A 26,668-nucleotide genomic window follows, 5' to 3' on the forward strand; every position below is an offset into this window, starting at 1 on the left:
TATATTTTATGGAGCAGTAATTATTTGTTTTCCTGTCACAGTTGTTCAGCCCTAACGTTAACCTAAATGAAGCTAATTTACCATCAGCTATGTGGTAACGCAGTGAATGAAGTGAGTCCTCATTGTTGTTGTGTTGATGACATAATGTAGGACTGGTCTGCGATTCTCTCTTGTGACGGGGTATAAAGGAGCAGCTGATACAGGGACAGGTACAGGAGTCTACAGCTCAGCAGGTGACAGGTCCTTCAACAGTCAGTGTGGGGGGGGGGTCCCGGGTTTGATGGCTGGGTAAGTTCATATGGCATGTGATAGTGTGTATTTTTTTTAATTTAAAATAAAATGTCCATGAAGCTGTCACTGTTTCAATGGGATGTCTTTCAGAACGATGCTGAATTCAACTTTATCATCTTTAACTTACTTCATCCTTGGAGCTTATTTTCACATTGGAAACTTAAGATACTTGTATTTCATGATAACTGCTCTGCTTTACTTTGTAATTATTATTGCCAACTCCTCTCTGATTGTGGTGATCTGTCTGAGCAGAAGCTTACATGAACCCATGTTCCTGTTTCTGTGCAGCCTGTTTGTAAATGAACTGTATGGTAGCACAGGGTTGTTTCCATTCCTGCTGATTCAGATCCTCTCTGACATTCACACTCTTTCTGTGCCTTTTTGTTTCCTGCAGATTTATTGTGTTTACACTTATGCAAGTGTCGAGTTTTTAAACCTAGCCGTCATGTCTTATGACAGATACCTCGCCATCTGTTATCCTCTACAATATAACACACGTATGACATTTAACCATGTAGCTGTCTTCATTATTTTTGTATGGTTGTACTCTTTTATGAATATCTTAATCACTTTATCCTTAAACATCCGTTTGCCTCTTTGTGGAAACACCATCAACAGTTTGTATTGTCATAACTACCTTGTAGTGAAGTTGGCCTGTTCCGATACTAAAGTGAATAACATCTATGGATTGTTTGGTGTTGTTCTCTCCATCGTAGTTCCTCTGCTTCCAATCCTTTTCTCTTACATGAAGATTCTCAAAGTGTGTTTTTCTGGTTCTAAACAGACCAAACAGAAAGCTGTCAGTACCTGCACACCTCACCTTGTGTCTCTGCTCAACTTTTCTTTTGGCTGCTGCTTTGAAATCCTGCGGAGCAGGTTTGATATGACCAGTGTTCCCAGTGTGCTGCGCATCATCCTGTCTCTGTACTTTCTCATCATGCAGCCACTTCTGACTCCTGTCATGTACGGACTGCAGATGTCCAAAATCAGACAAACATGTAAACATCTCTTCTGTAATAAAATGTTGACTGGTTATAGAGATACTGTGTAGGTAAATAAAGTATCAATATCACACCTTGAAATGTGCTGATTAAAACATGCAGCTGAGTGAGAGAAAAATTTAAAGTTAAAATTGAAAACCATCTTCTGTTTTTGATGTAAGTTTATAGAAGAAATCAGGCAAAACATAAATAAGTCTGACAGACTGGTGGAAATATCAGTACAAAGGTACCTGAGGTTACTTGGCCAGTCTGAGGTTACAGGAGAAAATAACTTCTTAGTTTCTTAGTGCGAGGACCAGTTGACCGAATAGTGTGAGTATCTGTGACTTTAGAAGATGCAGGAAGGTTCTTGGTATAAAAAAGTGTTTTTGGCACATGTCAGCTGTGAGAGGAGTAAAGATTAATGAGGAGAGTGGACATCTCTTCTAAATTGAATTTTGCTTTTTCTCCAGGGCAAAAGGGAACCTTGTACATTGCAGGCGCATGCCTCAGTGAACTGAAGTGTAGCAGTCTTTACAGTATCTTGCTTGTTTAGCTCAAGCTGTCAAATAAATGTAGTGGAGTAGAAAGTACAATATTTCCAGTGAACACTCATTCATATTCACGTAAAGTACAGGTACCTCAAAATTGTATAATAATTGTACAGTACTTGGAATAAATGTAATTAATTACTTTCCACCACTTTTAATACAATTACTGAGCCTTCAACACACCGCTATTTTAATATTGTTCCATGACCCAACAGGTGAAACTCCTGAATTCATGAATGAAAACAAAGGGGGTGACAATTATAGAAGCTGATATTAAAAACGTAAAATACTAACTAATCCACCACAGACACACAAAGACCATTAACATGAAATAATAAACTGATGTCAAAATGTTTCTCTCCAACAACTAATTCACCATTGTCTCTGTGTTAATGACTGAGCACCATGTGTTTGCTAACATTAGATCATATATGACGTTTTACATTGGTGAGGAAATGACAAGCTAACACGAAATGAAAGGGCACACCATCCGGTAGCTAACATTGGTTAGCTAAACTGTAACTTAAGGCTAAAGTTAGAAACTAGCTAACAATAGTTAGCCTAACTGTAACTTAAATCAATAGTTAGAAACTAGATAACATTAGTTAGCTAAACTTTAACTTAAGGCTAAATTTAGAAGATCCATTGATATTTGACACAATCTAATTAAGAAACTCTGAAGGTAAGAAAGTAAAGTGCATTAATCAGGTAGATAGCTACTGCTACTTACAATTACCTACAGTGTCTCAATTGATGGGAGTGAGGGAGGAAGATGAGACACTCAGCTAACATCAAGGTTTAGAAATGGTACGGCCCATTTTAGGGGTGTGTGAAATCGTAATAAAAGATTCCCAGGCATAACACCTGTAATTTTTAAAATTACCTGTAATTTTTAAAATTACAGGTAAAAAAGATAAATAATGTTTAAACTCCCCAGAACTGGCGATTAACAGGTACGGGCCTTGATGATGAGATGGGAACTACTGGTTGGTCTCCTTCTGTTCTGGGGGAGGATATAAAGCAACACCAGCAGCAGCCTGCTGCACATCAGCTGACAGAGGCTGAGCTGTGATCACATGTCATTAACAGACTTGCAGGTCGTGTGAGGACGTAAGTATACAGTAAGTTTTGCTGCTGCTGAGAGGAAACACCCTGTGACACTGTGTTAATAAGGTGCTAGTGTAAAACCTGGGAAATATTTTAATGTCACTGTTTTTCAAAGTGTTATTTTTGAAGCAAACAGCTAATTAATTAATTAATAGGTTAAAATATTTTGTCACTTTAAATAATGACGTTGAATTCAACTTCATCTTATTTCATTCTTGAAGTCTATATATACGTAGGAACACTGAGACATTTTTACTTCATGATAACTGCTCTGCTTTACTTTGTAATTATTATTGCCAACTCCTCTCTGATTGTGGTCATCTGTCTGAACAGAAGCTTACATGAACCCATGTACCTGTTTCTGTGCAGCCTGTTTGTAAATGAACTGTATGGTAGCACAGGGTTGTTTCCATTCCTGCTGGTTCAGATCCTCTCTGACATTCACACTGTTTCTGTGCCGTTTTGTTTCCTGCAGATTTATTGTTTGTACACATATGCAAATATAGAGTTATGTAATTTAGCCGTCATGTCTTATGACAGATACCTCGCTATCTGTTATCCTCTACAATATAACACACGTATGACATCTAACAAAGCAGTTCTCTTTATCTCTGCAATATGGTTGTACTCTTTTGTGAAATTCTTAATCACTTTATCCTTAAACATCCGGTTGACACTGTGTGGAAACACCATCAACAGTTTGTATTGTAGAAACTACCTTATAGTGAAGTTGGCTTGTTCTGACACTAAAGTGAATAACATCTATGGACTGTTTGGTGTTGTTCTCTCCATCGTAGTTCCTCTGCTTCCAATCCTTTTCTCTTACATGAAGATTCTTAAAATGTGTTTTTCTGGTTCTAAACAGACAAGACAGAAAGCTGTCAGTACCTGCACACCTCACCTTGCTTCCCTGTTAAACTTTTCTATTGGTTGTTTATTTCAGATACTTCAGAGCAGATTTGATATGACCAGTGTTCCCAGTGTTGTGCGCATCATCCTTTCTCTGTACTTTGTGATTCTCCAACCACTGTTGAATCCTGTCATGTTCGGACTGCAAATGTCCAAAATACGAAATACATGTAAACATCTCTTCTGCTATAAAATGTTGACTGGTCAAAGAGATTTAATGTTGATATAATAAAAATATCAGTAAATCATTTATCATAACTTGCACTGAAATGTTTGCTCATTTCATCATAACCTGCAATGTGGTAACAAAACGTGGCAAACGTTAACCTGAGACAAGACAGGTGTATGGAAATTTATGAATTTTTAAAATTGCACTTTATGTAATAAAATATTCAAGCAGCTTATAACAATACAACTCTGAAATGCAACTTAAAACTCTGATGCCCAGAAAATCATTTTAAGAAATGAGATTGGTGTGTGAGAAGTCAAAATATTTACACCACACAAACACACCAACCTTAAAAATATGATAAAATAAACATTTATTCAGACTGGCCATTATACAATGAAAGATAATGGAAAAGGTTCAATCTCTCGTCATTGTGTCACTGTTAGTGTCAGGCTACATGTACAATTAAAGTATTTCTACTCAGAACTCACTGTTGACCTAGAGTTACCTGGCTGAAAACCTGCAAGGGTTGAATGGCATTACCAAGTTATCTGCTTTATAGTTAAATGGTAATGAATGCAATCAATCAATCATTCAATCAATCAATCAATCAATCATTTTACTTGTCCTAGTGGGACAATTGGGTATGCAGCAGTGAGACATAGTTTTTGTAGTAGGGGGTAATAAACGGGACACATATCTCATGCAAAAAACTGACTTTTAGGTGATGTATATGACAAAACACAAACAACTTCTGAAAACATCTTCATCAATTTGACAGAACAGGAACTGCAAATACTGACTTCACATGCAAACACACAAATACCATGAAGGGATAATTCTAACCGCAGCGGCCCAGGTTCGAGTCCAACCCGTGGCCCTTAGCACCATATAATGCTCTCTCTCTCTCTCCCCCCCCCTCTCTCTCTCTCTCTCTCTCTCACTCGCGCTATCAGAATTAAGGCAAAAAATAACTTTATAAGAAAAAAGTGATGAACTCGGCTTAGATCCACTTGTTATTCAATGCTTTCAACTTCAAAAGTCACAATTGGGCTTTGAACAAGTCCCAGGCAGGTTCATCAATTTTTTGTTTCCCTTGGAAACAGTTCCCTTGTTTTTTGTTTATTTGCAGCGCACATGTTTTCAAATCAATGAATTTGCATGGGGGGTGCATATACACTGTGCACCTGTAATGTTGAGAGGGCTACATGAGCTCTTCTTGTTACCTCAGCAGCACTCCCAAAACAGCAGACAAGTGTGAGCATGTGAAAAAAAACAAGCATTTCCTGGTAGGAAACACCGCAAAATAGTCATAAAAGTCAGATAAATGTCCATGTTTCAATGCTTATAAGTTGCTCTTTTAATAGAAGTCCAACTGTGAGCAAGAGGGAGATAACTTCTGTCGAGTTATTAATGTTGAGAAACTCCAGTGAGTGACCACGTTGTCTGCTTGTCTGTTGTTGTTAGCCGCTGTGAAGGGAGGCTGCATTAAACTTACTGTTGAGTCAAGATACTTTTCATAAAAACCAACCAGTCATTGTGAAAATGTGGTTTAATGTTTATTACATGCTTTGGTGCAACTGTAACATTGTATTTATAGTCTGAAAAGATCACTAGCTGCTAATCGCTAACTGCTAATGGCTAACGGCTAATGGCTAAGCTAATTTCTAACTCCGGCTAACAGAGTGAACGATACTGTGTCAAAACTTTAAAAGACCATTGCACTGTTTATTTAACATTAAAATCGTTATGTTTTAATGAAGTTATGCACTTTTATTTTTTTTTTTAATGCCATTAAATGGTAATTTAACTGATTTTGGTTGCTAAATGTACATGTTAAGTTAATCATAAAGGATCATTTGGTTCATTTTCATGATTAAGTTAACAGTATATTAAAATGGTGCATAAAAATGTAAAAATACAGCAAATAATTAACATAAATGTTAAAATACTAATTGTTTTGACATAAGAAATTCATAATAAGCAATCTTTTACTGTTAGAATACAAATGTTGATGTGACAGAGGGAAAAGTCGTTGTAAAGAATTTATTGTTAAAGTTAAAAAAACATCTGTTTTAAAGAAATTCATAGTAAATTGTTCATGTTAAAAATACCAGTTGTTAAAATATGGTCATTGTAGACCTAGTTAGATGTTAGTGTCTCATTACTACTTCTGGTTAGCACTTAAGACGCTACAAGTTGCTGTGTGTTGAGCTCTCAGGTCCACTGTTTATTAGTGCCAATAGTAACTAGTCCTTACACTGTGTCTGCTAACGCTAACATTAGTGCTTGTGTGACTACTACTACTGCTAATACTCATGTTAACAGTAATAGCTGAGTGACCACCACTGATAAAAAATACTACTGCTATTCATAATATAAACAATATTAATACAACTTGCATGATTAGCAATGTTACTAATTCTACTGCTGTTTTATTACAAGTGTTAACAGTACTGTGTCACAAATATTAGTGTTCATTATTCTGCTCTTATCACTGGTCAAACTGATGAAACACAGTCTAACCAGTGTTGGAACTCACACTATACAATAGAGTTTATAGTACTTATCACTTCAGCATTGTATTTCCTTGTTTACTTTTTAACTTCCGTTTATACTGCCACTTCATTTCGAATCAAATAATTCTCTGAAATAATTTTCCCTTTATAATTTTTCTTCTGTTCACTTGAACAGCAGGGCATTGATTTTCTGGACTTTGGAAAGTTAGACGGAGATCTGTGGTGTCCCCTGGTACACATGAATGATGTGGGACTGCTCTGTTGAGAGATATAAAGCAGCAGGTTTCATGTCAGCTTCAAGTCAGCTAATGCAGCAGAGACAGATGTTCAGCTCTGTGTAATGTTTGTGCCTTTTAATGGTGTGTTTAGTGAGGATGAGGTAAATGGTTAGTTTATGCTGCTTTTTTTTAACAGCCAGTGAAGCAGTGTTGTGAGTGAAAATAATGTCTGTGTTATTCAGAATAATGTCCTCAATTGAAACTAATTATTCAGTTTGGGTTAAAAAATGAGCAGCAAACTTTTTTACAATTTGCAAACTGTTGTTGTTTTGTCACCTAAAACAAGAATGATGATGAATTCAACTTTATCTTATTTCATTCTTAGTACATATATACATGTAGGAACTATGAAATACTTGTATTTCATGATAACTGCTTTGCTTTACTTTGTAATTATTATTGCCAACTCCTCTCTGATTGTGGTCATCTGTCTGAACAGAAGCTTACATGAACCCATGTACCTGTTTCTGTGCAGCCTGTTTGTAAATGAACTGTATGGTAGCACAGGGTTGTTTCCATTCCTGCTGGTTCAGATCCTCTCTGACATTCACACTGTTTCTGTGCCTTTTTGTTTCCTGCAAATTTTCTCTTTATACACATATGCAAATGTAGAGTTTTGTAATTTAGCCATCATGTCTTATGACAGATACCTCGCTATCTGTTATCCTCTACAATATAACACACGTATGACATCTAACAAAGCAATTCTCTTTATCTCTGCAATATGGTTGTACTCTTTTGTGAAATTCTTAATCACTTTATCCTTAAACATCCGTTTGCCTCTTTGTGGAAACACCATCAACAGTTTGTATTGTCATAACTACCTTGTAGTGAAGTTGGCTTGTTCTGATACTAAAGTGAATAACATCTATGGACTGTTTGGTGTTGTTCTCACCATCGTAGTTCCTCTGCTCCCAATCCTTTTCTCTTACATGAAGATTCTCAAAGTGTGTTTTTCTGGTTCTAAACAGACCAGACAGAAAGCTGTCAGTACCTGCACACCTCACCTTGTGTCTCTGCTCAACTTTTCTTTTGGCTGCTGCTTTGAGATACTTCAGAGCAGATTTGATATGACCAGTGTTCCCAGTGTGCTGCGCATCATCCTTTCTCTGTACTTTCTCTTAATACAGCCACTTCTGACTCCTGTAATGTACGGACTTCAGATGTCCAAAATCAGACAAACATGTAAACATGTTCTCTGTTATAAAATGTTGACTGGTTTCAGTGATACTGTGTAAGTGTGATATTTAACATGTTCTAGTTTTAAAATGTTTGATGTCACAGAAATTACTGAAAACATGCAGTTGTCTCACTGTTACTGATGTGATGATCTAAAAAAAATACCCAGCAATAAATCTGAAAACATGGACAACATGAAGTGAGCTCAGTCAGGAGTCAGTAGGACATGTTGACTGCTTGATTTGTTTCAAATGTCACCTCTTCATACTGTCACAATGACAACACTAAACGTCATGAGCCAATAAACTGGTGTTAAAGGTCCATATAGTATAAAAGTAGATGTGCATGTGTTGTTTGATTATAAAGCAGGTCTAGACTATATATTAATACTGTGAAAGTATAAAAATGCTCGGTCCACAGAGAAATGCACACAGCCTGTATTCAGAAACTGAGCCTTAAAACCAGCCGTCAGGACTTCTGGAACTTTGTGATGTCACAACAAAGCAGTCATTACTCTCAGTCATGCTCCAAGCCTCACTCACCTGGACCCACCATCCAACCTTGCAGGATTTAGTTCTCAGCAGAAGCCTGCACAAACTAGAAAGGGTGCCTGTCTATTATCTATCTATTGCAGGGACAATGCTGTATCTAGACATAAAACAAAGTACTGCATATCCAGCTGGTGTCACTGAACCTCCTCAACTAGTTGAGATTATTTTCAGGTTCCTCGCTGGAGAAGGCTGATAACAAAGCCCAGTGTGTTTTCAGCTATTTAAAAAAACTTTGTACCTGAAGATATCTAAAAAACTCATTTTGTGATATGCCATACTTCTTACATATTTGATCAAATGAAAATAGTACATCCTTTTCATATCTATGCCCAACGGTACAAATGTCTTTACTATCCCACAGCTCAAAGCCCCTATCTGTGATACCAGGAGAGAAATCTATGTTGCCCCATACTGGTGAAAGGGATGACAATAAAGCCTAACATCTGGAACTGATAGGCCAACTCTTTCCTTAGGCTTCATAAGCCATACTCATACAAGGTTTTTTTCTATTCCAAATAAACATACTAAATTGACTGTTTATTTCTTTAATTACTTTTCTTGGAAGTAAGATTGGGAGCATCTGAGATACATATAGAAGTTTCGGCAACATATTCATCTTAAGTAATGAGATCCTTCCTAACATAGATAGCAGTACGGAAGTCCATCTTTCAAGGTCCTCCTGTATATGTTCAGCATGAAGTGTGAAGTTAGCTCCATATAACTGATGAAGCAATGGTGTTGTCACTATTCCCAAGTATGTAAAGCCCTGCAGTGTCTATCTGAATGGGCGAGATAAGGGGGAGTGGGTATCATGAAGACCACCCAAAGGAAGAGCTTCTGACTTAGAACAAATTATTTTGTAGCCCGAGAATTGACTGAAGCAACCAATCAGATCCAGAACTCCTGGTATTGAGACTTCTGGGTTAGTAAGAAACAAAAGCACGTCATCAGCATACAGGGTACTTTTTTTAATTTTACTACCAACTGAGACACCTGAAATAGAAGGAACATGTCTAATGGCTTCCACCAAAGGCACGATAGCGATTGCAAATAATAATGGGGACAGAGAACATCCCTGTCTTGTCCCCCGGCCCAGTTGGAAATAAGGCGATCTCTTGCCGATAGCTCACACAGCTGATAACAGGTTATTATATAGTAACTTCACTGGCTTAATGGATGCTAGCTAATGAGTATCTCCAGAGTGGGAAAGACATAGGGCCATTCAACCCGATCAAAAGCTTTCTCTGCGTCCAGGCAGATAACTATACAGTTTACTTTGCCAGATTGGCAAAGCTGAATAACATTGCAGAGCCTCATATCCCTGCATGAATATCTGGCAGTAATAAATCCTGTTTGATCATTATTGATAATAGAAGGCAGGACTGTTTCTAAGCGCAGAGCGAGGGTCTTGGTAAGCAGTTTAAGATCTGTATTCACCATCTTATACTGTAGGATGCACAATCATCATTAGCCTTCCCCTTGTTGGACCTTCCGTTGTTTATCAATTTATTGGCTATTATAAATTAATAGGATATCAAAATTAACATTAATATTAGATCATAAAATGAATTAAAATCCTCAGGGGCACCAGCCTAAAAAGGCAAGAATAGCCAATATTGATTCTCAAATTATTACTATTAATCTGGAACTCCAATAAATGATTTACTTTATAACTATATCTAAAATTAACAGCAAGGAAAAGTTGAAGGATCGAAGTTCTACTGAGTAGAGGTTGGCAATACTCAAACTTGTGATAAACACACCAGTAGTTATAATTAAAGACATTTATTTACAATGTAACAAAGTAAAACATACAAAAACATATATATGCATAAAGTATATTCAGTTGTGTGTGTGTGTGTGTGTGTGTGTGTGTGTGAGCCTGTGTGTATGGGGGTGTGTCTGTGGGGACACAGACAAAGGCAAGATGGCCGATTCAAAATGTTTGCTGTGACCACATGACCTGGAAAAGAAGACTACATGAGATGGCGGTAGACAAAAAAAATGCTCAAAATGGCCGCTGAGACCACCCAAGTCTCAGTGGCTAGATGAGAAGGAAGATGAGTGTCTTTGTTAGCCTAGCTCATGTAGTTTAAAAAGGTACCAGGTTAGAAGGAGAGAGGTTAGCTGTATGCACATTCTAGAACTGAGATGTACTACAGGTATGCGTGGGAACATACAAGTACCACCACTTTCCGGTATTGTTTTAAAGTCCAGTGAGTTGGGTGGCTTCCTGGTGGAGTGAAATCCTGTCTGGCTGTGTGTGGTCTCTGTGTTGCAGAGGAAGCCGCTGGTTTCCTCTTTGTCTTCTTACCAAGTTAGCTGTTCCACGCCAACGCTGCTGTGTCTTTGGTTGCTCCGAAAATCAACTGGCAGACTTTGTGTCGTACCCACTGAAGTAAACTTGTCCACTCACGTCACTGCAGAGTGTTGTAGTCTGCCTGAGGCAGGCCTGCAAGAGAGCTGTTGTCACAGGTAGCAGGGCTGTCCTGGGTTGGGAGCCTTGTTGATTCATGAACAGTAGAGAAGGAAGAGGAGCTGCTGCTCTCTTGCTCAAGCCAAGGACAGAAGAGGCAGAAAAAAGAGGGGGATCTGGTTTTGTCTGGTGACACCCTGAGGGGGTCACATGTGACTGGTCAGTGAGGTCCCTGGGAAAGGGTCATCTCCAGGTGTGAACAGTGAGGAATTGTGGGAAAGTGAGTTGTTTTGTCAATAGAACAAAAGAACATGTGGATCAAGGTTGGGCTCAAAAGTTTGATTTTCCATCAGTTAGAAACCAGAAGTATCATCAAATCATTGATGTATCGATACTGTAATCATGATGAGGGTATCTCCTGACTTGAAGAGTTTTAAAGAGGCAGAGTCTGAGCTTCAGTTCAGCAGAACAGCTGATTCATGCAGTATTAGGTGTGTTTAGTTTCTCACATGATGATAAACCCAACTCAGATTTCATCCTTCACATTAAGGGGCTATTTTGACAGCAGCGATTTCAAGTATTTATATCTCATGATTCTCACATCTTCGTATGCTCTAATTATCTCTGTGTTTTCCTGATTGTGGTCATCTGTCTGAACAGAAGCTTACATGAACCCATGTACCTGTTTCTGTGCAGCCTGTTTGTAAATGAACTGTATGGTAGCACAGGGTTGTTTCCATTCCTGCTGCTTCAGATCCTCTCTGACATTCACACTGTTTCTGTAGCTTTTTGTTTCCTGCAGATTTTCTGTTTGCAGTCTTATGGTGGAATACAATATTTAAATGTAGCTGTCATGTCTTATGACAGGTGCCTCGCTATCTGTTGTCCTCTTCAATATAACACATGTATGACATTTAAGAAGATTGCCATGTTCATCACTGTAATATGGTTATACCCTTTACTTGTGTGTGTTATCATGATATGTTTGACTTCACCTTTACAGCTGTGTGGGAACATCATTGACAAGGATTACTGTGATAATTACGCTGTAACATTTATGGTCTCATTACCGCTTATAGCACAATCATGTGTCTTTTAATGTTGATTCTTTACACTTACATGAAGATCCTTAAAGTGTGTTTTTCTGGCTCTAAACAGACCAGACAGAAAGCTGTCAGTATCTGCACACCTCACCTTGCTTCTCTGCTCAACTTTTCTTTTAAGGCTAGCTTTTAAATATTACAGAGCAGGTTTAATATGAGCAATGAACCTAATATGTTGCGAATATTTTTATCATTATATTGGGTTACATGTCAGCCGCTCTTCAATCCTTTAATGTATGGCTTGAATATGTCTAAAATCTGTATCATATGAAAAAATCTGCTCCTTGCTGAAATGTAGACCGCTCAGGTAAACAGGTGTCAGTGTTTCCCACAGGCTGAAACTCTGTCTGTGGTGGTTTAGTGTCTAAAATCCACAATGTGACCATCTGATGAAAGACACGTTTGTTTGTTGAAAATCCTTTTTGATGAATGATTGTCCCATTTCATGACTTTTTAACCAATCCACTTTTTCTGCATTTCTATGTAAATTGTGAAAAATGTGCCACCACACTTTGTCATTATTTCTTTCTATTTACCATTCATTATATTTAAGTAATACTTATAGTTATGTATCTCTTAAATTTTAGAAATCGTAATAATTGTACATATATTAACCCCAAAACAAAAGGAAGCTCGTCCAGTCTTTAGTTCCATCCGACGAAAAAGAACTACTGTCAGACTCAATCACCTGAATCCTTCACATCAAACATCGAATCAAATCTGCATCAAATCACATCACCTGTAGGGGAAAGAAAAATAATGCAACTTCACACTGAATAACAGACTCATGATTCATTATCATTAGTGTTCTTCAGTTAACCATATATTCCCTTACTTTGAACATTAAAAGTGTTTTTTTAATAATAATAAATAATATAAATATGTTGCATTATTCAAAAAATCCTTGCAGGTTGGTGTGAAACCTATTCATTAATTATGTTCTGAAAAACATGTTGAAATAACTTTTTACTTTGTGATTTAGATACTATTTCTTTATAATCACACAAATCCTCAATACAAAAATACATTTTGGGGGATTAACTGTATATTTTACCATAATTATTTTTACATTCCAACACAAAGCACAAAAATGATCATTTTCATAGCACTGTGAGTTCTGTAATCATTGAGGATGTATCTTGCATTCTTCAGTACATCACTTCAGATATATTATCTTGCTTATCGATACCTCTGATTAATCTAAAGGCAAATGTTTAATTAAGTTCATCAGTTTAATTACGTATTTTCCAAAACAGCTATAGCTGAAATCTGTGATGTAATTAACATTGTTGATGAGATATAAGTGAAATGTTTTTTATAGGCGTGTTCTGGTGTAGAAAGCAGCAGCACATTGAACACAGGATATGGAGGTTATACAGCATCTAAGAAAAACATCATGAAGAGAATCATCAATGTTCCCGAAACAAAGAAATGAAGGATCATGTAAGCTAAAATAACAGCAATAAAGAAAAAAAAATACATGCATTTCTCATATCTTCTGTTTACAGTAAGCACTTGTTTAAATTCTTATGTCTGGCTCATAGAATTATTTATATATTGTGTATATACATATACATATCTTCTTTCCAGATAGAGGTGTGTTGAGCCATTTGAAATGTACCTGACCTAATTGAGGTCAAAACTTCATTTGACATAGAGGCCCTCATCGCTCTGGTTAGACCAGGGTTGTTTCTTGTACAGGTGGGACAAACCGTCCAAGGAGGGTCCCCCCCCCCCCTCCTTGAATGTCACTGTTGGCAATAATGGTAAGAGTTAGAGGATGGATGCTCATTGAATATTCGGCTGGGAGATCTTGAGTGAGTGAGCGGAAATGTATCCCTTCAACATACTCTGGGTTCTACTGCCAGTTTTTCATGTCTGGAAAACCTTGAAAGGTGGTGTGTGATGGAGCAGTGGTTCTACTACCGTCCCTCAGATGTCATGGACCTCACTCTGTCTCTATGGCTGAACCCAGACACCTTCTAAAGGAAACTTTTTTTGGCTGCTTGTATGGGGCATCACATTCTATTGCAATACCCAACAATCATGACCATCATGACATAAGGCATCTGCATTACTGTTGACAATCCGCCTGTCATTTCTTGAACGCATTCAGCTGGGGGCAGCAACTCAATCCCAATCTAGAATAAACAATTCACTGTTTTCCAGCAGAGCAACAGGGCTTCATGCTTGTAGGTGATGACTCTCATTCCAGCACTTTTACAGTCTGTTGTAAACCGCTCCAATGTGGTGGTTGCAACTTCAGCAGCTCAGGGGAATTGCTTTTGAACTCTGCAAGGCCTTATCCCCTGACACCAGCACCATAAAAAGAGAAGACCCTGGCTAATGTCCTTTGCAACATGTGTAGCCTTTGCTGAAATCCTGAAATCCTGAAATCCTGCCACTGTGCAGCCACTGTTTTCATATGTACTGTAAGATTTTTCGCAGAGCTGGAAGAAGAAGGCTTGGAATCTTGACCTGGTGCTGTTTATTGTCATCACCAGTCAGGTGCAAAGTGCAGTAGTGCCAAAATTTTGTTTATAAAAAATATACAAAAAATGACAACATTACAAAAAAATCTAAGTACAAAACTACAATCAATTCAAATCTTCAAATTGTCATAAGGTAACTCATGCCATACAAACACAAAAAAACCACCAACACTAGGCCCCTTGTTAGGCTAGTCGGGAGAACCCAAATGCAGCACTCAAGAGACAAGAGGTGAGTATGATTCAAAAAGGGTGTTTATTGAAAATGGGCTGAGCAGACAGAGGCCAGGAGATGAGAACATGGGCTGAGGCAGGGGTAGGCGACTGGAGAAGGGGGGCAGAGCTGGAGCTGGAGCTGAACGTGGCTTACTGGGGTGTTGCAGAGAAGAGCAGGGGTTCAGGCAGTGGAGATGGTAGATGGAGACAGAATTTAGCAAAAGCTACTTTCAAGAATCAACAATACTTAACGACTGGAACAAGACTAGCTGTGTGACAGGGTCTACAATCTGGCAACAAGTAGAAACAGGAACCAGGTATAAGTATCCAGCCAGGATGAGGAACACCTGGTTGGCCCACCTCCAGCACACCAGTCTCCACTCCTGCAATCGAAAAGGGAGAGAGAGAGAGAGTCTGCCAGCTAGGAGGGAGGGGTGACAGAAGTGGAAGGCCTGACACCCCTGCATACAGGGCTCTAGCACCTGCTGCCTTCAAAGGCTCAAGCTGCATTCTACATGTACAAACATGTCCCAACACATGCCTCGAGTTATTTAACACAGACATACCCCAACAACATACATGTATGCCCTCACATGAAACACTACAGGCCCCCTCTTTAGTAAAGTCCTTGAATGCTGCAAGTTCTAGTTTGACAGGATCTTTTAAGGAGATGTGATGACCTACTACCTCCATCCTTCCAACTGTCTGCAGAAAGAGGCTGAGAGGCAAGATCTGAAGGAGTTTCCTCCTCCTCTCATCTGACAGGTGAGCTAAGTGTAGTTCCTTCTCCTACATTTCAGTTGGTAGATACTTTTCCACCACATCATCTTCCTTGAGAACTGAACAAAGAGAATGGGGTGCAGATACTTCTGGGACAGCCCGGGTGCCATTTTCTTCAGCATATTTATATGAAATACTATATCTCTGTAAAGTAGATTTGGTAATTCACCTCACCCATCTTCTGCTTGATCTGGTAAGGGACTTGCCACCTTGCCCGCAATTTGTTTTCTGATGTTGGGAAAAGCAGCAAGACTTGCTCACCAGATGCAAAGCTCCTGGCTTAATGGTCATACCACTATTTCTGTTTAACCTGGGACTTCCATAGAATTTCACAAGCCATGGATGTGGTTCTCATGAGCTGCTCACACATCCCCAGGACAAAAGAGATAGTCATATCATAGTCTATGATGAATCAGTCTCCTCCCACATCTCACAAAGCACAGCCAGATGCCCTCTGACCTGATGGGCATTGATGAGCTCAAATGTTGAAAATCCAGTTGAACTCTGGGGAACTTCGTGTTATGCAAAAATGAAAGCCACTTGTCCAAGTATTTTCTGGTTTTAGACACATACTTCTTAAGCATACCAATCAAGGTTTTAGTAAAGCGTTCAACCAGTCCATCAGTCTGAGGGTGGTAAGGGGTGGTTCTCGCTCTTTCAATACAATATCAAAGTGTTTGGCTCATGAAATTTGGACACTGATCTGTGAGGACCTCTGTGAGAATACCAACTGGGTTGAAAAACTAAAGCATAGCTGTGGATACTTGTTTCGCTCTTACTTCTCTTGAGGGGTAATCTTCTGGATACCTAGTGGCATAGTCACAAATAACCAAAATGAACTTGTTGCCTGCTTGACTCCATTCTACAGGACCTGATTTACTCCAACCTGCTCAAAGGGGGCAGAAATGACAGGGAGTGGGATGAGGGCTGCAGTGAGCTGACACTCTGGGCCTGTTTTGCAGTAGTTTTGAACCTGGCTCTACATCCCTCGCCAGTAAAACGTTTTACTTATTTACATGAAAGTCTTCATGAAACCCAAATGACCAGCCCATGAAACAGTATGGCATGAGCTGCAATGTGTCTGTAGTCATAGCTTGAACTTGATAAGGGGACATATGACTTTCTGCTTCAGATACCAGTAGGATCTGCCTCTCCAGCTGGACTCCCTGTGTTTGGTGGGGCAGGCAGGGGCATTGTTTCAACTAGCAAGGGTGGGACAGGTGTAAATGACTCCAACCCTGCCGGGCCTGACTGAACAATTTTTGGTTTCTCCAATATAAGTGGGGCTGGGATTTCCCTTGCTGTCGACATGGTAACAACTCCAGACAGCCTACTCCTGCTCTCCTAGATTAGATCCCAGAGAATGTGAAAACCCTAACAAAGGATATGGCAACTCTGGCGCTACTCCCACTGTCATGAGGTATGGTTGGATGTGTGCTTCTATGGAGACCTCAGCTGTTGGTACCTCTGAACTATGGCCATGAACACATACAACTGGCAGTGTCTCATCTACATTTCACAGCTCCCTCTGTACAAACATGGCCTGACCGAGAGAGTGAGAGCACGATGTGTCTAATAATGCAGAAAGGAGTCTGCCAATTACCAGGATAGTAACTGTCAATGATTCAGACAGCTCTGGGGAGGTTATTAATTCAAGTCTTGGCACATAACAGTTTTGTAGCTTTGGGCTTTTTAAATGGACAAAAAGGATGGGTATGGCCTGCCTCAACACAATTGTGACATCCCACCTCAGCTTTGTGATCTCACCAAGCCTTCAAGTTTGTTGAGTCCACATGTAAAGGTTTTCCAAAGCTGGCCCAAACCCTGTGTATAGTTCCCTGAACTACCACTCCCAGTGTCCACCGAAATGTGGGGCAGATGGAGGATTGAATTTGAAGTTCACTTGTGACCTTAAGTCTGGTGCCACAGCCTTGAAAGCATTCTGCAGCTCTGCTCTCCTGCTCTGAAATTAGTCCTACAGTTAGAGTAGGACTAGAGATGTTCAAGGGGTTTCCTTCTGCGAGAGACAAACCTTCTGAAGGCCATTAAGAATGTATCTGTGTCCATAATGTCAAGCAGCTCAAGATGTATGCAACGTATTGTAAAGCATTTGTATGTATGCCCCACCCTTTCTCTGTGCGGCAACTGACTTTCACCATAAAAGGCCCAAAACATTCTATCCCATTAGACCAGAAAGGGGGTTTAAACAGTCTAAGATGGGCTGGAGGAAGGTCCACCATTTTGGGCATGGATTAACTCTCCATCTGTTATGGGTGACGTCACCCACCCATCACTTGGGGATTCAGCTGCAAGTTGGGCCACACCCTCTCTGACCGCCCACCTGTGCCTGAGCCAGGGTTTCCCCATTCAAAGCTCCTCCTTTTGTCTTCCTGTTAGGCCCTGTCAACCAATCCCTAGAATTGACAAACGCAGCAGAGTGTATAAGCCAGTGGTGGCTGTGATTTAGAGTGAGCAGTTCGCCTCCGTGCTCTGTGATGTCGACTATGTGTTTTACTGAACTGTTAAAGTCTCCTGGAGTTAAAATGCTTTGTGAAGTTTTGACTAGTTGAAACACGTGCTTGGGATCAGGGAGTTTTGGGCCATAGGTTAGCTGTTTTTTTTTTACTCCCATTCATATTTGGGTCTTTTTTGTTTTTGTTTGAATCTCTCTAGATTATGGGTGGTGGTCCATATTTAGTAGGTTAAAGTAGACAGGTAAGGGTTGAGTTGTTTTATTATTGTACCATGGTATAAAAGTCAGTGGGGGGCTGCTTAGACAAGAGGTGCTTAGATCAGAAGGCTGTTTTATTTTGTTTATGATTTGGTGCCACCCACCGCCCTTCCCTTTGTCCCAAGCATCCTCCATGTGTTCTCTTTGTGTTGTATCACTGAATATAGTATTTACTTTGTTATTTTTTATCTTTTGTCTTACTTTTAGGTTTGTTACAATAAAAAGGCTTTCTTTGCCAACCGTACTGCTGTTTACATTGTTTTGGTTGCCTCCCTTACCCCTAAACCTTCTTCAGGGTTGTAACACCATCTTTAACAGTTTTAACACTAATGTTGATACTGGCGAATGGCTTGGCGGCCATGCAGGATCCAGGCAGGATTGCTGTACTTGGTCAGGTCAGGGAAATTTCAGTCATCTGACATCACTGCGCCACAAAACATGGATTTCCTGAGTACTTCAACAGGCTCCTATTCAGCTGGCCAACATGGATTGGCTGACCAGCAAGCAATTGGTGTTGAGCAAGAGGAATGGAGGGCCCTGACTCCATCTCTGCTGATGGAAAAGTTCTTGGAGTGTTTTGCCCCATGTTATGTCATTGGCTGGATTATTCTTTGAGTCTGAATCTCAGCTATTCTTGTGCCAACAAACAAATTGTAGTGACAGGGGCCAGGTGTTAGCCACGATGGGACTGCTGTGGAAGAGTGACTTCAGAACTGAAAAGGTTAGCCAGCTGGGCACCAGATAGGGCTGCACATAGTTAAAGGTGAGGGATGGCTAGCTGACATTTACAGGCTACACAAGACATTGCCATAATGAAGCTTATATAGTGTGGTCATGTTGTCTTTTGGTCTGAAGGTGGGCAAGAGCACCATACATACAGTCAGAGGCATCACAGAATACATAGAAATGGGATTCTGAAGTGGCTGCTTTGGCACAGTGGGGCAGATAACGGTGACGTAAGTGAATGTCAGCGAGGTTTTACAGTTCAAACTCCCATGTTTGCCATTTTTCCAACAAACTGGCTGGGTTGTTAATATAGATAGATAGATAGATAGATAGATAGATAGATAGATAGATAGATAGATAGATAGATAGATAGATAGATAGATAGATAGCTACTCTATTTATCCCCTAGGGGAAATGCATGTGCAATCGCTCATTGTTGATAATAATAATAACAGTTAATAATAAATAATCTATAATAATTAAATTAGTCCAACTCCTCTGACTGAGGTGTTATATAGCCTGATGGCAGTGGGAACAAAGGATCTCCTGAACCTCTGTGTTCTGCAGCACAGTGAGATGAGAAGTTTGCTGCAGCTGTAGCTGCATCTCTGTCCTGCCAGAATGTTGTGGAGAGGATCGTTGGTATTGTCCAAGATGGCCTCCATCTTACATTGCATGTGTCTCTCAACAACGGTCCTGAGTGAGTCCAGACTCCTGCCAAGCACAGACCTTTTTTATAAGCTTGTCCAGTCTCCTTTTGTTCAGGTCACACATGCTGCTGCCCCAGCAGACTGTAGCATAAAAGAGTAAACTGGCCACCACTGACTGATAAAACATGTGCAGCATTTCACTGCAGATATCAAAGGACCTGAGCTTCCTGAGGAAAAAGAGTTGGCTTTACCCCTTCCAGTAGATGGCATCCGTGTTCAGGGACCAGTCCAGTTTACTGTTCAGATACACACTTAGGTATTTGTAAGTGTACACCACCTCAATGTCCTTCCCTAAAAATTCACAGAAGGCCATCGTCAGATCCCTGTACTCCTCTTCCTTCCTGTTCCTGATAAGCGCCAAAATAGCTGTGTCATCTGAGTATTTCTGGATGTAGCAAGACATAGAGTTGTATTTAAAGTCAGCCATATACAGGGTAAACAGGAACAGAGCCAGAACAGTCCCTTGTGGAGCCCTAGTGCTGCTCATCACTGTCCCTGAGACATAGTTACCTTACCCAGCCTGATGTATTGTGGTCGTCTTGTCAGGTAATCCACAATCGGGGATGTGAAGCAGGGATCCATCCCCATCCCTTCCAGCTTGTCTTTAAGAATTGGGGGTTGGATGGTGTTAAATGCACTCGAGAAATCAAAGAACATTTTCCTCATGTAACCACCTGGCTGATCCAAGTAAGAATGAGCCTGGTGGAGCATGTAAAGGACGGCATCATCCACTCCAATATGTTCCTTTTAGGTGAACTGTAGGGGGTCTAGTGCATGTTCAACCTGTGGCCTCAGAAGGTGGAGAAGCAGCAGCTCCAGGGTCTTCATGGTGTGTGATGTGAGGGCCACCAGTGTGTAGTCATTCATCTCAGCCATTTGTCCTACTTTAGGTACCGGAACAAGACACGATATCTTCCAGAGGACCGGGAAGTTCCTCTGGAGAGGCTCAGCCAGCCTCTGACACACACCATCCGGGCCTTTCCAGGATGTAGCCTCTTGAGCTCTGCCCTCACCTCCTCTTCTTGACCCCAGTGTGGAGGGAGTTGCAGCTGCAGTGTCAGGTTGTGAAGGAGATGCCATAAGAGAAGCTGCAGCTGAAGCAGTGGGAGAGAGAACAAGTGAGGCTGTGTCAAACCTGTTGTAGAACAGGTTGAAATAATTGGCCTTGTCCACATAACCTGATGTTGCCTGGCTGTTCTTCTCTTTATAGCCAGTGATGGTCCTTATCCCATCCCCTTTCCTGCTTCCATAGATCCTGTACTATGATCTTTTCACACGTTTTGAAAGGGGTCAAATAGCCCAAATGATCATATTGACTTTCTAGCACTTTGCATATATTTCTCAATGTAGGTTGTTGGTAAGTGATGGATCTGTTCTTGTTACCCAGCATGCCTGTGAGGCAGTTCCATTGGAAGCCTAGTGTCAGCTTTTTGGGGTCTCCATTTTCTGAGAGCCACAATTCACTGGTTTTGGATTTTGCATTTGGTTGGAGATGCCTGATGTCAAACCCACCATTAGCAAACAGAGGTCTCATTTTGTCAATGAGGGACATTGCTTCGTGGGAGGAAAAAAAACTTTGGAGACAGTTATCAACATAAAAACAATGTTGGACAGATTGAAGGATCTCCTAATTTCCATCACGGTGATCATGGACATGGTAGTGACCTGCATAGGTGTGACAGTATGGGCTACAGGCTGTTCCAAATGGCAAGACTTGCCATTCATAAACACTGGGATCCTAGTCTAGCTGCATCTCTCTCCATTTGAAATGCAGTAGAGCTTTTTCCTTATCCAAAAGACATACCTGATGGAATCTACCTTTGATGTCTCCACAGATAGCAATGGTATGCTGGTGGAATCTGAGTAGAACTCCAAGGAGAGAGGGACCCAGTGTTGGGCCAGGCAGAAGACATTTGTTCAGGTTTTGTCCCAGGTAGTCAAAGGAGCAGTCAAATACAACTCTGTGTTTGTCATTGTGTTCAACAGTGTGATGTGGCAAATACCAGGTTTCCTGTGGTTTGTCTACCTGCTCACTGGGAGTCGTTTGAACATAGCCGGATTGCACAAACTTATTCAGTTCCTCTTGGTTATCAGACAGTTAAAGGTGCAATGTGTAAGATCTTGCCAGAATTTTAGTTTAAAATGTTCAAAAAATGAACTAACACTATCAATATTATGTGAGGGAGCAACAGTGATGATGTCAAGCCATCCATCTATTGTATTTCAGAGATATCTATTGAAATGAGCATGCTAACCAACTAGCTGCATCCCGTCCCGTGTTGTAATACCACTTTATGACACTTATGCTGTTTGAGTCAGTGTAGCGTCGAGTCCGCCCTCATCCCACGTAGAAGAAGAGCTTCCTTTCAAAGCTTGACGTTACGCTACAGCTCCCGACATAAAAAAGCTCCCGACTAGCATCACAGAAATACAGGGATGGCTGAAGCTCCTCAAAAGCGATCTTTATCTCCATACCGAAGGACTGCTCCAACAAACCAGCCTATTAATACGCTCATTAGGCCCTAAAAAAACGCATCTATGAATCACTACCAGAACCACCCCTCTCCACTGGCCCTCACATGAAAGACTCCAGGCCCCCCCTTTACGAAAGGCCTTGGATCCTGCCACTTCTGGTTTGACAGTTGGACCAGGAAACTCTGCATGAAGAAGAAGACAAATCACTTGGTAAGCCAAATTATTACAACGCTTTGGTGACTCACAGTGTGTTCCCTGTTTGTACTTCCTCAGTGAACTTCCTTGTGATCCCTGTCCCAAGCCCAGCAAGCTGACTGATTTAGCCCTTAACTCACGCTAGCTTAACATGTTAACACAAATGCTAATGCTAACACTAATGCTAATGCAACACAAAACACTTGGAAAGTAGTACAAAAACCATGTCAACCTCAACACAAGACGAGGAACAACAATCCTATCAGCCAGCCTGATGGAATCAAAATTACGAATGCATGATCACTTGGCTGTGTGCAGTACCTGGGTGCAACCTACTTTTTAGAGGACACGGGGTAACCCTATGACAGATACTCCACCCAGAATGACCCATGTTGTCCCTCCCATGCCTCCATATAACATTATCAAGTGCAACTTCCATTGAACAGTTAGGGGGACCTTTTGGATCCCTTTCCACAGAGTACATCAGTCAGTACAGTATGTGCTGGTAACCATGCATTACCTAGCCGAGTAGCTCGTCTGCAAAAACGTCTCTGTGTTGGGGTGTCATTGGCTTTCCTAACAGTGCCCAGTCAGCCCTAAACTTCAATAATTCGTACTGGTCTGTATTGTGTTATGTCATGTAATATTTACTTCCAGTTGTCACCAACATAAGCCAAACAGGTTGTCAAGGGTTTGAGGGGTAAGTAGGACCCAAATGCAGCCAACTCTTGGGAGAACGGTTCAGACAGGTTTATTAGCAAACGTGAACGTGACATGAACAAACCCAGAACAAAACTGACGAACCAACACAGACAAAGGGGAGCACAAAGACTATATAAACACAGGAGGCAAGGTGATTGCACACAGGTGAAACACATCAGGGTGGGGCAGACAATCACTACACAGAAACAAGACCACGACAAGAAGCAAAAACACTGAGACACACAAGGAACCAAATTACAAAATAAAACAGGAAGTGCAAAAAGTCCAAAACAAAACTAACAAAAAGTGTCTGCCATTGAAAAACATGACACAGGTCCCTGTGGCTCAGAGGAAATCTAAGCTGTTAAGTATTATGTGGAATAGCTGTAGCTCCTTGCAGTGTCCCAGTGCTGCTGGCATTACTATGGGTCTTTCATGTTGCAGTTGAAGCTGGATGGTGTATAAAGCCTGGATAAGTCAAAATTCATGGCTCAGCTTGTAGAGGTTGTTGATTGTTGATGATTAGATCATTGGTATGTAGTACCCCTGATCCAGTCACTTACTTTTCTGCCTCCTTCCCAAACACACTGATGATCAGAACTGAAATTAATTGTATAAAGGCCAGAAGAACAACAACAAAGAGAAGGTAGAAAACAATAAAATTCTGTACAATGGTGACAAACAGTAAAGCCCAGGACAACTTGAACAAAGAACCATCACCTGCAGCTTTGTATGCCTTCATTCTCTTTCCTGCGCACTTGCTATAAATCTGTCCATAGTGCCCACCACAGTGTTGGAGACAGTGTTGGTCTCACAGTGTAGGATATATTGTACTAAACAATTGGTTTTCATACCACCACCTGATGTCTGGTTCATTTCGGAATGGACTCTCTATAGTAACTACTCAAGAACTATAGAAGGAAACAATAATGCTTCCTTTTTTTTGAGCCACCTTTCCCAAATTGCAAACAGTAGGTTTCTTTACAAAGTTAGTTTTTTCCCCTGAGGGTAGAAATTGGAGTCATTTAGTGGTTCCTCTGATAATGAAGTCAGTCTCCTGCTGTGGCCGCCCCCTGACTAGAAAAGGTTAAAAGATGCAGGACCAGAGTTTCAACTCAGTTAGGAGGGATTCAGTCTCACTGCAACGGGTGAATGTTAGGACCCGCCTAATATCATAAACTAATGGTGATTTATAATGTTATTTTTGATCTACGCATTATATTAGTTTGGGGTGTCTCTCACAATTGTTTTCTTGATCATCTGACTTTTGTCATTAAACTGAATTCTGTGTGAGGAGGATCAGAATGAACTCTACAGAAGTTTCATATTTCACACTTGCTGCCTATTTTCACACTGGGGTTTTCAAATACCTGTTTTTCATGATTGTCATGTCTTTATATCTTCTTATTATCTGTGCCAATGTTCTGCTGATTGTGGTCATCTGTCTGAACAGAAGCTTACATGAACCCATGTACCTGTTTCTGTGCAGCCTGTTTGTAAATGAACTGTATGGTAGCACAGGGTTGTTTCCATTCCTGCTGGTTCAGATCCTCTCTGACATTCACACTGTTTCTGTGCCTTTTTGTTTCCTGCAGATTTTCTGTTTGTACTCTTATGCCTGCATTGAATTTTTTAACTTAGCCATCATGTCTTATGATAGATACCTCGCTATCTGTTATCCACTACAGTATAACATACATATGACACATAGCAGGATTACAGTACTTATTGCTCTAACATGGTCATATGCTTCTATCTTATGTATGGCTCCAATAGCACTGATTGCCCCTTTACAGCTGTGTGGGAACATTCTTAACAAAGTGTACTGTGACAATTATTATATTGTTAAATTGGCCTGCGTTAACACAACTGTCAACAACATCTATGGACTTGTTGCCACATCTCTTACAATCTTATGTGCTGTAATCTTAATCCTTTACACTTACATAAAGATCCTTAAAGTGTGTTTTTCCGGTTGTAAACAGACCAGACAGAAAGCTATCAGTACCTGCACACCTCACCTTGCTTCTCTGCTCAACTTTTCCTTCGGGGCTTTCTTTGAAATATTACAGAGCAGGTTTGATATGAGCAACATACCAAATAAATTGCGCATTTTTTTATCATTATACTGGCTTACATGCCAGCCACTTTTCAACCCTTTACTGTATGGTCTGAATATGTCGAGTATCCGTGTCATTTGTAAAAATCTGATTTTTGCCTCAACATAGACCTCTAACACTCATCCAGAGATTTGCTGAGTTGTTTTAAATTTGTTGTGCTTTATGAACACATCTGTTTATCTGCTTTCATGGGACGGAGAATAACATGAAATTAGTTGTTGTGTACTACTGAAACTGTTTTGCTTCCGTAAAACTTCTATAAACGTTTTTATTGTACACATTTTGTAATACAGCAAAAAATCATTAGACTAGTAGAATAGTAATACTACCAGAGTTTTTCTTATTTAGCAAGATGCATATGTGGTTGTTTGCATGTTTTTTTTTAACTTTTAAAGAAACAACTTCTATCCAATAAATAGTTCAATCAGGAGAGACTAATAAGAAGAACAATGAGTGTATGAGAATTAAAGTGAAATGGAATTTATTGTGAACAGAAGGAATAGATTTTTGGAGCTTAGATCCCGGCAGGAAGTGAATCACTGATCAATAGGTTAAGGTCCTTCCAAAATAGAATGTATACCATACCTGACTGTGCAGCACTCGCCCAGCAGAGGGAGGAGAAGAGCAGAAGTGAGAACAACATTTATAAACATGTTAACAGTTATGTATTGCACGGTGATCAGGGAATGAAACCAAATGCCAGAGAATAAGACCAGTTATAAAGGAGGACCTAATGATGATGTAAGGGACAAAGAACAAAATGTGGGAGATAACAGAGTGTTGCAGTGTTGAGTGATGCAGGGGAAAATGGCAAATATTGATGCAGGGGAGAAAAACCCAGCAGTGCTGCGAGGGAGAATGATGAGCAATGATGCAGGGGAAATAACGAATTTCCTTAACAATGCAGGGGAATTGGCCAATGATGCAGGGGTTTAGCCATAGCAATGATGCAGGGAATTTGGCTAATAATGCAGGGGTATAGCCATAGTAATGATGCAGCAAAATAATTGCTATGATGCAGGAAATGAATTCTTGATGGAGGCGAAATGCTAATAAACATGCGATGGAATAATGACTTACGATGCAGGGAACACAGGCAACGATGATGCAAGGACAAAGAGGAATAAAAAGCCTGATCATAAGAGGATGAGGACAGAAACACCACCAGGATATGCATGACTACATGATGATCAGGGTTTAAGAGATCTTTGAGCAGCTAGTACTGAGGCGGAGTCAGGTCATGTGTAGGTGGAGTAGGCAGAAGACCAGCAGCCCAGCTGCTGAAGACAGGCTGAAGAAATTCCTTGCATTGCGGCAGAGCTGGCTGCCCCTATTCTACATGAATGACCTGAGTGATACTGAGGTGATACATTACATTTCAGGAGAACTTTGTTAAAATGATAAGTAAAACAGAACTTTGACATGGGATTATTGCCTGGGGTTATAAAAAGAGGCGATGGTGAATTAGTGG

The 26,668-nt window shown here is 40.3% G+C and overlaps 4 protein-coding genes and 1 pseudogene across 4 annotated transcripts; all 5 read left to right on the forward strand.

The window, feature by feature from the left end:
- The first annotated feature begins 328 nt into the window (after positions 1-328).
- LOC111663397 (olfactory receptor 10A3-like) lies at positions 329-1,367 on the forward strand. Its single transcript, XM_023417563.2, has one exon. It carries the CDS (start codon positions 371-373, stop codon positions 1,340-1,342), a length of 972 nt encoding a protein of 323 aa, XP_023273331.2. The 5' UTR covers positions 329-370; the 3' UTR covers positions 1,343-1,367.
- A 1,731-nt stretch (positions 1,368-3,098) lies between these two features.
- On the forward strand, positions 3,099-4,067 carry LOC111663375 (olfactory receptor 11A1-like). Its single transcript, XM_023417543.2, has one exon. It carries the CDS (start codon positions 3,111-3,113, stop codon positions 4,065-4,067), a length of 957 nt encoding a protein of 318 aa, XP_023273311.2. The 5' UTR covers positions 3,099-3,110.
- Positions 4,068-6,929: 2,862 nt separating this feature from the next.
- Positions 6,930-8,042, forward strand: LOC111663376 (olfactory receptor 11A1-like). The gene has a single exon (XM_023417544.2). It carries the CDS (start codon positions 7,032-7,034, stop codon positions 8,040-8,042), a length of 1,011 nt encoding a protein of 336 aa, XP_023273312.2. The 5' UTR covers positions 6,930-7,031.
- Positions 8,043-11,462: 3,420 nt separating this feature from the next.
- On the forward strand, positions 11,463-12,351 carry LOC111663377 (olfactory receptor 4B13-like; annotated as a pseudogene).
- Positions 12,352-24,381: 12,030 nt separating this feature from the next.
- Positions 24,382-25,305, forward strand: LOC111663378 (olfactory receptor 52D1-like). The gene has a single exon (XM_023417546.2). The coding sequence runs from the start codon at positions 24,382-24,384 to the stop codon at positions 25,303-25,305; it is 924 nt and encodes a 307-aa protein (XP_023273314.1).
- Positions 25,306-26,668: the final 1,363 nt, after the last annotated feature.

This window comes from Seriola lalandi, unplaced genomic scaffold, assembly GCF_002814215.2.
Source record: "Seriola lalandi dorsalis isolate HSWRI2012SDOR001 ecotype SW California unplaced genomic scaffold, Sedor1 jcf7180002054575, whole genome shotgun sequence".
Taxonomy (NCBI): Eukaryota; Metazoa; Chordata; class Actinopteri; order Carangiformes; family Carangidae; genus Seriola; species Seriola lalandi.